Source organism: Colletotrichum scovillei (assembly GCF_011075155.1).
Source record: "Colletotrichum scovillei strain TJNH1 chromosome Unknown Contig00001, whole genome shotgun sequence".
In the NCBI taxonomy this organism is placed as follows: domain Eukaryota; kingdom Fungi; phylum Ascomycota; class Sordariomycetes; order Glomerellales; family Glomerellaceae; genus Colletotrichum; species Colletotrichum scovillei.
The window spans coordinates 1,196,842-1,210,601 of NW_023336259.1; the positions used below are offsets into that span (position 1 = coordinate 1,196,842).

General features: G+C 52.5%; 2 protein-coding genes across 2 annotated transcripts; one reads left to right on the top strand and one right to left on the bottom strand.

Annotated features, from left to right (window-relative positions):
- Positions 1-7,762: 7,762 nt before the first annotated feature.
- Positions 7,763-10,407, bottom strand: HER10_EVM0001351 (uncharacterized protein). The gene has a single exon (XM_035482857.1). The coding sequence runs from the start codon at positions 9,343-9,345 to the stop codon at positions 8,134-8,136; it is 1,212 nt and encodes a 403-aa protein (XP_035337983.1). The 5' UTR covers positions 9,346-10,407; the 3' UTR covers positions 7,763-8,133.
- A 786-nt stretch (positions 10,408-11,193) lies between these two features.
- Positions 11,194-13,621, top strand: HER10_EVM0003847 (pentatricopeptide repeat domain-containing protein; the record flags this gene model as incomplete). Its single annotated transcript, XM_035473510.1, has 2 exons — positions 11,194-13,400; positions 13,453-13,621. The coding sequence occupies 2 exons, from the start codon at positions 11,194-11,196 to the stop codon at positions 13,619-13,621; spliced, it is 2,376 nt and encodes a 791-aa protein (XP_035338221.1).
- Between the last annotated feature and the right edge of the window lie 139 nt (positions 13,622-13,760).

Here is a 13,760-nt window from a genome sequence, read left to right on the forward strand (position 1 = left end):
TGCCAGCATTTTGCGAGGCCTAGAGAGCCCAGGTCAACCCTGGCAACCAGTCTTCCGTCAGCCTCCCTAGGCTCGCTTGACAGGGACACAAGCGGCGATTGAGCCGCTCATGAGTCGGTCGTTCCTTGCCAACCTACTTGATTGCACTGTTCACTCTCGGTGACCTTGCTACCCCTGAAGGACGACTCAATAGGCAAGCTGCTACCAATTCTTGTTTCCTATTTTCGGCCTGATGCGATGCGAGCTCTCAGCGCGCGATAGAGACAGAAGCTTTGGCTCTCTGTCAGACACCGTTTCATCGTTACCTAGAATTGCACAGCACTGAGTACGAAGCCGCCGTTCCGATTTTTTTCCCAAGCCATGCAATCTGAACAATGCTGCAAGCGTTTCGCGGTTCCCAAATGATTTTCAACTCAACTGCCGTCATCTCGTCCATTTCACGGGGACTCTCCCGTATCCGACAAGGCCGCTCTGATGTGCGCTCATCGCTGCATGCATCTCGATGTGGAATCGGCAGCCCCGTTTTCTCAGATAACGAAGATCCGATGATGTCCTAACCCGCCTTCACGCACCCTTGGGAAGCGTTTCGTTACTCTTCACGTTCGCAGTCTTCTTCGTCCCCGAGATTGCGAAGCGCCCTTGAGCCATTGCCAGCCACTGCCGTCACTAATCCCGCCTTACGGTGCTGGCTTTGCAAGTCTTGCAGCATCGTAATATTTCGTCGCATCTCGTTCCGTTGCATGTTCAAACGTGGCTTGCCCGTCCTGCAGGTTGTTGATCCGACTGCCGAGTTACATTTTTCAACTTCATCCCCAGGAAACAACAACATCCAATCAACTTACGCGGAGCTGATTCGTATATTCGGTGGACTCGGCACAGCGGCTTCACCTATCCATAAACCATCGGTGGGAACTTGGCTATCCTGACGCCCAACTTCAGCCCGGCGCCGATCTTGACTCCCGTAAGCCCGGTGGCTTCTTCAATCATGCTACGCCGCCGAAATTATTGCGACCGTTGGTATGTCGCCAAATCTTCATTGGGCGCGGAGCCACACTTCTCGACACCTTCCAGCCACATAATTCCTTCTTTCTACAAATAATTCGACCCACTAATCACCCTAAGTCTCCTCGCCGGCGTGTCAGGTTACGATCTACCTAAGCTAATCGGCCTGGCCAGTAGCTCCAGCCTACTTTCTTATCCACTTGTGCTTAGCAGTAACGTCTTCCGTCAACTGAACCGAGCTTCCCGGTCTCCACGACTTTGCTTCAGGCGACGCGGGTTGCTATCACCAAACCCTTTTTGTGGCTTAGTGTCCCAAAGAGGAAATAGATCGTTTATTCTACGAGCCGCTCAGACGGGTGTTTCCCTTTCTGTCAAACGATTTCCTAGACAAGACAGCTGTACACCATCAAGTTGTTGGCAGGCCAGCAGACGAAGTGACAGCCGCCACTTGTCTCCAGTTACGATCACGACACAGTCACAGGCCGTATAGGGCAATTGCAAGAGACGTCGAAACACTTTGGACGCCGTTGATGGCTGCGTTCTGTGCTTGACCTTCCTAGCAGGGGAATACTTTGGAAGACACGAGGGTGGGCACTGATCGGATGCTACCAGGCAAGGACTTCAGCTGAAACGAAACAACACGGATCTATCCCTGCTACCAGGCCGCCAACGGCTGGAATTTCTGCTGTGTCTGCCCTGTCTTTGCGAGAATTGTACGTACGAATACGCTACGGTATCATGATGGTGCGTGCTACCTCGCAGGGCATCGCAGGAAGGGAAGCCGTTGGATGCATGAGTCGGCGACCTCACTGACGATGTCGTCTTGTCGTTGCCAGTGCTCGTCCTGCACGTCCAAAAGTTGACGTCCATGCCATCCGCGGTGGACTCGTTCCAGGCCCGTAATGACGGATCACATAGTTCATAAGAAAGAATCCAGGAAAGAATTCAGCAAAAACCTCATCCCACCAGCGAGAGGGAATAATGAGTCTTCTGGGGCTGAGCGTGCAGACACGCACAGTAGCGTGGACGGCTTCAAACGACGGATTTCGAGCAATTCTGCAAGCGCTTTACTTATAAGTTAGGCTAAAGATGTAGGACGTGCGACTTGACCAAGCACCGCAAAGCGAGTTGAGGATTAGTGAGCATCGTAAAGGATGAAAGTTAGAATTGATTGGCTTTTTTTCCCTCCTGCATCGATCACGATAATCCGCTCATTACGTGGATCACGTCAAACGTCGGCGCGCGTACTCGGCTCGCAAAACCCGTCAGGGTTGGACCCTTGGAGAGACTGTCGACAAGCGCGATTATCTGCCCATTTTTGACTTCTCCATGCGAGCGTGCGTGGTGCCAAGTGCCCCCCGCGGGAAAAGGTAGACACGCTCGACACGGTAGAGTGTAGAGACGGGGCCTGTCATCCCAAGAGCTTGACAATGCTGCCATCAGCGACACCACATGATACGGTGTGGCAATGGAAACTTGAAGGGGGGTTGCCTATTTTGGTGGTGTCAAGGAGAAGTCTGACGCCATTTCTTCTGCCAACTTGACTCCTGTCAATGTTTCCGTTGGATTGGAGACAGCTTGGTGACAGGTTGTCTTTTGGTTGTGTGACAACTCTCTCTGGTTGTGACACAACCCAAAAACGAAGTTATGGCCGGCCGGCCGGCCGACACGACCGAGGTCTTACGAAGTTGTCGCAGCCGCAACTCATTGTGCCGTCTTCGCTGGCCCAAGCCAGGGTTGTGAGGAACATCTACAACAATTGGGTACGTGGTACGAACTAAAGGCGCCCAGAGAAACACGTAAACCAAACAAATGACTCCGCATCACCCAAACCGGGGTGCTCTAATACCGAGGCCCGCATTACCGGGATTTCTGCTGGGATCGCCCGCGCACGCTCTGCATTTTCCGAGACCTGCGTGCTTGGGGCGCAGCGGAAGACCCTCCTACTCGTTCGCTTGTCGGTGAGGACTTCTTGAAGTTCTGAATCCAAACTGACTCCCGTGCTAAGAGATGAGTGAGATTTGGGAGGGGAATGCACCCGCCGCGGGGCTTTTGCAGGCTAGCAGCCCACGCAGCCCAACAGGGCACCATGTCTCGAAAGCTGACCACCTCGGTCGGCCATGCAGAATAAGCAATGACGACAAATGGGGCTGGTGGGTGGGTGGGTAAGGAATTGTGAGCAGAATGATAACGTCTTTTCGCTTCCCCATAGTGGGAAAAATTAGTTATCGACATTGGAACTTTGGCAAGTGGAAATATCAATGGCATTGTGGATTCTGGGTGTGGGCTCTGAAAGAAAAAGGATTTGATATGGATGGAGGTTCGGTTTCAGCCGTGATTCCTCTTGTCTCGTTGAAGACTCAATATTGCCGCAATTGGAGAGAATCTGACATATTGCCACTTTGGTGACTCTATCTACCTAGATCCTGAGAAGGGCCTGGATCCCTATGCCCCTTGCCCTCTGAGGCTCCTGAATACCAAAGATCCCTTTTTGATCCCGCACCCATTAGGCATCCAACTATTGCTGAGATTGATGGATTGCGTCTTTCATCTCAAACGGTCTTAGCAAGTAACCAAACCCCCCCATCTGTGGTTGCCTGTCGTAAAGACTCGATGAATTTCGAAAGATTGCATATGCGGATGCGGGCAAGTCAACTTGAAGCCCGTTAAGGGATGGTCCATTTCGTCTGACAAGCATGGGGGGCTATTCAGCAGATCGTAAGGCATGTTTTCCCCTGCCGCATGTTCCCTCTCTCTTGCGTCGTCCATTTGGATACTCAAATGTACGTTGATGTAATTGACTCGTCTCGTGTCTTACATGAATGTACTTGACGCCTAAGTCCCATGTCCCCCAGTCCCGAGATGCCTTGCCTTTACCTTTGCCTTTGCTTTGTTCCGTGCCGCGCCGTACCTCGCCTTGCCTCGCCTCGTCAGCTCGTCATCTGTTCGCGTCGCGAGAGAGAAAAGAGGTTCTCGAAATAGAACTTGTACCGAGATCGCGAAGGGACGGGTTTCGTTTTCTTTGGATTTCACAGTGGTGGTACCCGCACAGGTACAGATGTGCAGAAGGGCGATGCACGGCGTATTCTGCAGAAGCGTAATTTTCGCTCGACCGAGGCCGGCATGGTGTGGGTGGATGTGTGTGTGTGACGGGGCGCCACAATCTTCGAGTAACGGTCGTACCCAAGGATATGCGGGATGGCGGGCGGGTGAGCGGGCTACAGTACGCTTGTGTGAGGTTCCCCCGTTGGTCCATTGGGATTTTGGAAATCTTTGGGCCTTTGGTGTTGTGGTACCCCAGTTTAAGCCTTGGGAGCTGCCCACGTCAGCTTTCAATGCTAAGCCCAGCCCTACGGGTCTTTTTTGGTGATGGGGCCATCGTGATGGATGGATGAATGGATGGGGATGTCAGCTCAGGGCTTAGCATCCTTTCGACGAGGGCAGCCTAAAGGACTGGGAGATAACGCCAGGCCAGGCCAGGTACAGGTACAGGTACGGGTATCATGATGGCCTTGACTTGACTTGACAGAAGCTGAGGTCTGTTCCCAACGTCCCGCCGCTGTCAGCTGGTCTTCCATCTCTTGTCAAAGCCCATCGTGTCGGTAATGAAGGCTCGATCTGGGTTGGGCTGTTTGACTTCTGATGCCCTGAACGAGGACCCCGTCCGAGAGCAAGCGTCTGTCGATTTGGATCTTTCGTCTTTCGCAAGGCTGAAGCGGGAGATTGCGGTAGGCCCTTTCTTCTCTCTCCATCCGTCACCGCGTCCCCTTTCTTTCTTCCATCGAGCGATGATGCAAGTGCGCGTTGCTAGGGTCGCCGAGGGAACCGACCGAAAGTGACCGACCGACCGACCGATACCGATGAGGTGGGTCCCCTTGCTAGATGGTTTTCCTTCTCCCTGCCGGGGCGCCGGATGCGAGGCTCTGGAGGAGTTGCCCGAGAAGACCGAAATATTGGAAAGCGGGAAACGACGTCGTTCGAAGGGCGGGGAGACTGCCCACCACCGCCCAGCCAGGCGAAGAATTGGAATCTCGGTACCTGCAGCACGAATTGATTGGGCAAATTTCTTTTCAGAGTTGAAAGGAAAGGCTCTCTGCAGATCAAGGGATAGGTTTTGTTGGAAATGTCCGTGTTATTCCTTGTCTTTGCGGTGCGGTAGTGTCCCACGGACAATTCGACGGAGTTGACAACTTCGGACCCCCAACTAAGGGTCGTTGCGCTTCGGACGGAGGGGGAGCAGAGCTTCGAACGAACGCCACCAAAGTTCCCAAAATCCTGTCTCTTTTTCTATTGTTCAGTTTGTCTAAAGTGTTGACGTCCGGATAGACTGTCACATTAGCTGCGGGAGACACAAGATGGGCAAGGTGAATCTCACTGTTGCATCGTCGGGCGACGGTGGTGGAGTTTCAACACGCCCCGCGGGTTGCCTGTACAAGTCGTTCATGCACAGCGGGAAGTCTGTCCGTTTATCCCGCACTCCCGTCTGTTATCCCTTGCTTACAGTCTTGACTATCTGAACGTGTTGTTGTGTCCGATGGACGTCGACTTCAAGTTTGTCCTAGGTGGCAACTGTCAGCCAGGCTATGGTTCAGAGTTGACAGCTATCAGGGAAAATAGGCTCAACGGACACTCACATAAAAGACGTCCGGAAATAATGATAAAGTGTCCGTGTTAGAAAAGAAAAGACCGCAAGCAAGCTTGACAGTCCTTGTACCTCCCAAGAGGCTAAGCCTTCCGCGGCTCGGTAACGTGCTGATCGTCAGGTCTGGGGCATGGCCAACGAGCCGCAATATCGACGACGGGACGTCCAGGGTAGGGATAGTGCCGCCCCCGGACGGACGTTATGCGCGCGGTGCTCCTTCTGCTGCTTCTTGCAGGGCCGGACGACGGCGTCCGGTGATTATAGGACCAAGTGATAGAATACCAACTCTGAATCCTTCAGAGGGGCTCTCTTCGTAGATTGGCTGGTTTCAGTAGAACCGGGAGCTCTATCCAGAAGGGCTTCTTGAGTCTTAGAAGTAACGTATCTGTAATACAGCTTGTCTTCGATACAGATTTGAACAGGTGATGCAGTCCGGAGTTGAGCCAGGTTCCTAGTTGTGATACTACATCCTGTGTTCTAAACGCCGATTGCTTGAGTTGCCCGAAAACCAATACTTACTAACGCGTTGATACTGAAGATCTTTCTTGTCCGGACATCACACTATAGACGACCACGGCCTAGACGTTCTCAAGTCCGCAGTCGGTCATGGCCGAGATGTCGTGCCCGAGTTGACCGGTCTATCGTGCCAGTAAGCGTCTTTCTTGTTACATTCTCGCTCTTTTGGGCAACAATGTCTGTAAAGTGTATCACACACCTCCAAGGATCTCAATCCATTGAGTTACTCTCCTGTCCGTCGCCCTGGGCGATCTTGTCCACCTGCAACCACCCCGGCTCCGGGCAACGGGGGTTCGAAGCTGTCCCCTGCCTGGCCTGCTTGCCAACCTTGTTCCTGCCTTTCGGTTCCTCTGATCTGACGGAGTGAAGAGAAACGCCATCCGGCTGACAGTTGAGAAGGGAAGGGTTTGCGTGAATGGCAACATGGTCGTTGTTTCTTCTCAACTGCAGCAAGCAGGCCCCGGTGCGGTGTTCCGGAGTTGCGTATTTCGTGCCACGCGCGTGCAGTTGACCACGGTAGTTATCCACAGTTCCTTGGATTTTTTTCTGACACACCGTCTCTATGTTGACCCGTGTATAGAGCATATCAGCTTGTAGTTCAAGCAGACTGAAAATAGAACTCTCTCCGGGCCGTCGACAACTTGGTCCCATCTGGTGATGATCCTGGCCGGTAAGCTTGCTGGGCCATTCGAAAATCTCGTATGAATCCGGTTGGCACTTTATTATTTCGTCCGGTAGCTGCGTTTCTTGGCGTGGGCCGGTTGCCTTGTCGACTCGGTGATGTGAGGGCAAGTCCGTACCCGAACTCTTCCTTTAGCTCCATCGTGGTGTGTTGGAAAGAGCGTGAACGACGACGCACGGTCGAGACGTCAACCGTCAATCAAATGTCCCTCGGATCACCGACATCAGGATGATGTTCAGATGGCAGCACTAGGCTTAGCCTCTTCCAATACCCCCTCTTCTGTCTCCCCGGTGTACCCCCCTCTGATCATCTTCCTGTCCGGCGTTCGATTATGTGTCCATCTGTTCTTGTTCTTCTTTCTCTTCAGACAAATGCATTCCGACGAAACTCCAGGATCTCTTCGCCCGATATCAGACCTCAGAGAAGCCTTACGCAAACGCGACGTCAATCTGAGACCCGTCACTGGATGGGGCCCGCCGGCGCCAGGAAGAAACATAGAGCGCGGAGCTGGCCGGCGTCCTATGAGGTTGAGATAGAGGGTGCGCCGAAAGTCGACCAGAGCCAGTCAGCGCAAGCTGCACTTGCATCTCTGAAACGCAGACGTGAACGCCTCAGGAGGCATTCTCCCACACCCACTTTGTCCTGCCGCCGTGGGACTAGATGGAAATCAACCGTATTCATCCAGCCAAACGGGACTCTAATACACGCCCCCGTGATCAACGATGCCGCGCGGACTCGAAACACAGACAAGTCAAAAGAGAGCTTTCAAGCAAGTAAAGCAACTAGACTCTTTCATGGCACGGGCTGGGGTAAAGAGAAGCAGGGCAACGAGAGGAGAAGAGAGAGAGAGAGGCGGAGCCATGAGCCAATGCAAGTCTGGAACGGACTTCTGTCGCTAGCAAACTGGACAAATGAGAGGGGAGGACTAGGAAAATGTTACATGAATCCCGCGGGGGGTTGAAGAAGCATATTGTGACTATATTGCGGTAAGTCGGTGATCTCTCGTCTCCTTTTCTGAGCCCCCTGCTATGCACTCCCTCGTCCCTTCATTCCTTCTTTTCTCTTGGCCGGTCTTCTCGGTCATCGGGTGATTTCTTCTTGACCGAGAGAGAGTGAGGGATATACATCCTGGCTCGAGCTGTCGTCCGATATACGACGGCAGCAGGTTAGGCGATGATGGGACAAGATCGTCCGTGGAGTGACGGATCTCGTACAACCCCCCGGCATCTCAGCTTGCTGTGCCTCTGGTCTACCCCCCGGCTGTCCACCCCATCTGTCTCCGCTCTCTCGTCTATATATCTCCTCTGTCCTCCCCCACATCATCCTCTCTTCCCATGTTGACGACATACCTTACCCCATTACCTTTCCCGATGTCATCTAGTGCGGCGTTGACGAGGTGCGGGTCGGCACTGGGAATTACTACATGAGAGGGGGCCTCCAACTCGCCAGACGACAACCACCTGGAAAGTGTCGCGGCCCAGGATCGGAACATATCAGGATGGGCCTCGAAGGAGCCATAGATGTTGCGCAAGGAAATGCCCCTTTCAGCCAAGGCATCAACGTCGGAACCGGTCGAGGAGGACAACATGACGATGGTCTTCGAAACATTGGTGGGAACGAAAAGAGAGGCGGCTAGAGTGGGATGGCCAGACGCATATGCCTCCACGACATGCAAAGGAGGAGAGCTGAGGATGGTCTGAACATCGGACGGAATAGAAGAGGAGGACCGGTCAATGACATGAGTTGCCCCAAGGTTTCGGAGTTTTGCAAAGGAGGCCTTGGAAGAGGTGGCTATGATGGTTCCGATGCCCGCAATCGCCGCAAGTCGAACGATGAAAGTGCCGACGTTTGTGCCCGCGCCAAGGACGATGACATGGGCTTTTTGGTACTCGAAGGTCGTATCAGTGCTAGGAAAGGGAAACCCGAGGCCAGATGAGTGGAATAAAGAAAGAGCCGCAGTGAAGGGGTTGGTGATTAGTGTTGCAGCTTGAAGGGACGGCATTGCCCCTGGGACGGGTATCAAGAGTCGAGGATCGGCGAGAACGTACAGGGCCAAGCCGCCGGCATGCGGTCGACGAAGATTCCCCTGAAAGAGGACACGCGTACCGATAGGGGGAAAGGGGACATCACTTGGAGCGATCGAAATCCCGTATTCGACGACTGTGCCCACGATATCGATGCCGAGCACCAAGGGAAGGCGAGAAGCAATGTTGAAAACGCCGAAGTCGCGGAGTTTTTGATCAAGGGCTAGAAGACCAGTGGCTTCGACGCATATCAAGACCTCTCCTGGGCCAGGACGGGGCACTAATTGGACCGTCGCCTGAAGGGGTTTTCCGATAACGACAAGGGATAAAGCGACCTGGGAAATGGTGTTGATTAAGTCTGGCATGGTGGATATCTTCATCGAAGGAAGATCGAAAGAGATTGGGAAAGAAGGGCTTGTGGAAAAGCTGCTGGATGAGCGGAGGACCAACGTCGACTTGATCAGGCAACAACTAATCATATCCTCCTTGAGCTCAAGTCGTTGTGTGGTGGGCTGGAACGCATGGAAAGGCCCTCCGCGGCTGCTGAACCGAGGCAGGAATCCTACAGCGTCACAACTTAAGGATAATCACCATGAAGCTGGTCGTTGGCGAACTGGAGTTATCGGATTTTATGATTTCGGCCCCGGTCTAAGAGGTGAGCGGTTCCGAATCCGGCAATGGAAGAGAGGCAGCCATCAGGAGGACGGAGCCACAGGATAAGGCGACTAAGGTGAGGACTATCCAACAGCACCAGCAGCAACAAAAGTAGCACTGGGCGTCTCTGCCACCATTCTTCCTCTTGTGCTGTTGCGTCCTTTGCGGTGGTGTTGCTGTCTGTTTCGCAAGAGACCCGCGGCTGGAGCTACGAGATCTTGACATATCGCCGTCGGTTTAGAGTGCGCGGGTCGGAGGATACAATGGCTAGTTGGGCGGTATGTCGTCAAGCTATCGGGGTGTCAGTCTGCCCGGCGGCTTAAGTCGGACTACACTCCGAAGCGGGATAAAAAGTACCGAGTCCTTCTCAGGTATCCTACTCGTGGTAAGCAATGATCAATAGGCGTAGATTCGCGCCAACAAAGACTTACAAAAAGGGTACGTAAACGTCTTGAGCTAACTACCAGTTTAAGGCTTGTCGTCGTTTTGGTCTTTCTGTTTATAGAACCAATTTGCAACTGCAGGGTGTGAAAGCTGATGCCTTCGAAAACAAGTTCGAAGGGTGCACTTGCACTCTAAATGCTTCTAACTCAGGCAGCTTGAATGAACCAACTGCCATGACACCGTAGCTAAGCTCAGGTTCCGCACTGACTTCATCGTGGGTCTGAGCGTGTTTGTGCTTCATGCGGCCCGGCGAAGACAGAAGAATGGCAAAAGAACACTTGACACCGAGGTGCCAAGTCTGGCCATAACCCGGATTTGAGCGCACATACGCCCGTTTCTGGTGCTTTATGAGCAGCGGGCTTAGTTCTCCGTGTCGTCTGGAGTCTTCCCCATCGGCATCTGAATGCCGCTCATAGAGAGCAACGGGACACCAAAGGTTGCCATATCATGAGAGTATTGTTATCATTCACAAACGGTCCGTTTTGAGTTTCCAATTCTGCCAATCAGCGCCGAATGGTTGCTCAGTGGTCCTGGTCTGTCTAGATATCACTGTTAGCTCCCATCTCGTTTTGATTCCAGTCACTATGAGCCTAATCAGACCGTGATGTTAATCAACTTGCTAAGCAATTTCAAATAGTCTGCCGGTCGGTTGAAAGTGATCCAGGTCGACCTGGATACCAATCAATGTTGGGATCCACTGTTGACGATAATGATGCTTGGAATTGGGTAAAGTATGATTGGTTCAAGAACTGAAGGGAACTACCTATATTGTGTAATTCACATTCTGCTACAGAGCACAGTTTTCAAATTGAGAGAGAGCTTGTAAACTGTAGTGACCGCGATGCAAATTTGAAACGGAAGTAGCTTTCAATTCCATTGACGAAAGAAAGATTCTTGAGGTTCTGAATGTCATTGAGGTCATGGACACCGAAGTTGCCGGGTGTGAACAAAAATATGACTAAGCACGGGTAATCTGCGGGTCCTCCACAAGCGCGGGTCGCATTTTGGTGGCAGCTACCGCGATTTCCAAGTCCCGGGAGCTCCAGTGTCCCCAAATTCCAATTCGCAAATCTTTGGAGCTTCAAATATCGGCATTGAGCTTCACCATATGCCGCACTTACTTTGATTTGGTCTGGAGATGCCCAGGTACGCCTGACTGAAGCCATATGTCAATGATCTCAAACTAATCGCCATCAAGAACCATTCGCGCAAAGCTTTGAACCCACACCATGAGGGCGCAATTAGCCCGCCATGTCTGCCGACGGGTCTTCGTTCCTAGGGGCAGCGTCCCTGCCTGTTCGATTCTTTCTCGCCCAGCGTGTCGCCATACACAGCTCCCGGTAGCTTCGACGATATCCCTCTCTCGACGATCCCAGCGACGGACGTTCTTCGGTATCCTGCAGAAGCCCCCGAGACAAATCAAAAAGCCAGAGTATGAGCCTGGGTGGACAACGGTCTTGACATGGAGAAATCGCCTTTTGGAGAGCGTTCGACCGCCGTCTAGAACAGAATTGGTCGAGGCATTTAGGGATTTGTTCTCGTACAAAGTGCGCTTCAACATCGTCGTCAACAGCACTCAGGCCTTACACTGTCGTAATCTGTTAAAATACCTGCTCGAAAATAAGGATGACGAGCCGGGTCCAGGTCTGACTCTGTCAGAGTTGACGAACGCGCGCGAAGCGCTGCTGAAGTTGCCGAAAGAGGATACCAAAGACCACCTGGAGTTCTCCAGGCTCTTATACGATGCGATCAAGGAAGAACGGGCATTGGATCCCGCAGATCCTGGAGCATCGGAGGACTTCGAGTCGTACCTGGTCGCCTTGACATTATTTGGAGCATCTCCCGAAGCCTTTACCGCGTTGCAGGAACACTGGGCCCAATTATCTGAAGCAGAGCGACCTGGCGCGCAGAACCTTTGGGTCAATGTCCTGCAAGGGCTGGCGGAGGAAGGTCGTGAGGCAGAGCTTGTGGCGGCTGTCAAAAAAGCCGAGAAACTTGGTTTGCCTTTCACGGCAAGTTTTCATGAGGTTATGACAACTTTCTTCGCCAAGAAGGACAATGTTTTGGAGACCAAGAAATGGTTCCTCAGGCCAGCTCACAACACCGAGCATCCAAGCCCCAGGTCTTTCAAAGAAATCTTGCATTTTTCAGTGAGAAACAACCAACGCGGGTGGACAGCGCCGATCTTCAAGAAGCTTGTTGACGCCAACCCGAGCAAAGAGCATTGGGATGTAATCTATCAATGGGCAGTACTGTCCATGGGCAAAGGGCTTGATGACATCAAAGGCATGTTTGATGTTGTTGCTCGCCACAACCCCGACGACAGCGCCTTCCTACCAGACACCCAAACGATCAATGGGCTGCTGGAGGTTGCCATTGAGAAGAACGACCCTTATTTGGCAGACAGGCTTGTCTCGTTCGCAAGCGAGCTCGACATCCGGCCTGATGCAACAACATACCTTCTCCAAATGGACTTCAAGATCCGGGCAAAGGACTTGTCAGGGGCCAGGGCGGCTTACATGCAGCTCCCCAAGGCGGAGCTGAACGGAGAAGACGACTTGCCCCTGATCAACAAGTATCTTCAAGCGCTATGCTACCAAGCAACCCCGAATTCCACGGCGATACGCGAGATGCTGGATATTCTGGAGGACCGAATTGTCACATTAGACCCAGAGACAGTGGTCGCATTATGCACGGTCTTCCTCAAGAATGACCAGCAATTCGAAATTATCGACACACTGTCGCTGAACGTATTTCAACACAGCAACGAACAACGGCGATCCATCAGAGATGCATTTGTGGCGTACTGTTTGGACAAGAAAAACAGTACCGCGAGAGTTTGGGACGCCTATTGCATCCTTCGTCAGTTCTTCCAGGAGACCAGTGTTGCGAGCCGTCTCCTACTCATGGACGCATTCTTTGACCGCAACCGCTCTGACATGGCCGTCCACGTATTTGGACACATGCGGCAGCATGTCAACCCAACATTCCATCCCAAGAGCGAAGCCTACATTCAATGTTTGGAAGGCATGGGCAGGTGTCCCGACTTGGACAGCACGAAGTTGGTCCATAACATGCTGAAGATGGACACGAAAATTCAGCCCAGCACAAAGATTTTCAACGCGTTGATGATTGCCTATGGTGCATGCAGGAAACCGAGTATAGCCTTGGAGTACTGGCAGGACATTGTCAGGTCTTCCGAAGGCCCATCATACAACAGTCTCGAGATTGTGTTCTCCCTCTGTGAAATCAAGGCCTTTGGCGACCAGATTGCCAGGGATATCTGGAAGAAGATAGAGAAGATGGAGGTCGATGTTCCGCCGGCAGTCTTTGCTTCCTACTGCGGTGGCCTTGCAGGCAATGGCAATCTGCAGGAGGTCCAGAGCACGATCAGAACCATGAAGCGAGCTGTTGGGTATGGGCCTGATGCCATGACGTGAGTTCATCCCTCCAATCGCTTTCAAAGTTCATAGCTAACATCTGTACAGGCTTGGCATTCCATTTAATGCGTTGCCTGGGCAAGGCTTGCAGCGGGAGTTCGAAGCATGGGCCAAGAAGCAGTTCCCAGAGGAGTGGGCGGAGGTGGAGAAGTTCCGCTACTATTACACTCCCGAAAAACTGAAGAAGTTCAAGCTACAGCGTGTGCTGAAGGCATGATGTGTACAATAAATACTGGAGGAGCTTCTTGTATCTGTACATTTATAATAGACGCCAAGATGTTGTACAATTCATACACGGGAGAGACTCCCAATTTCCGCAGACAAATCCACAGGCCCTGCAAGCCTTTCCAAACCTT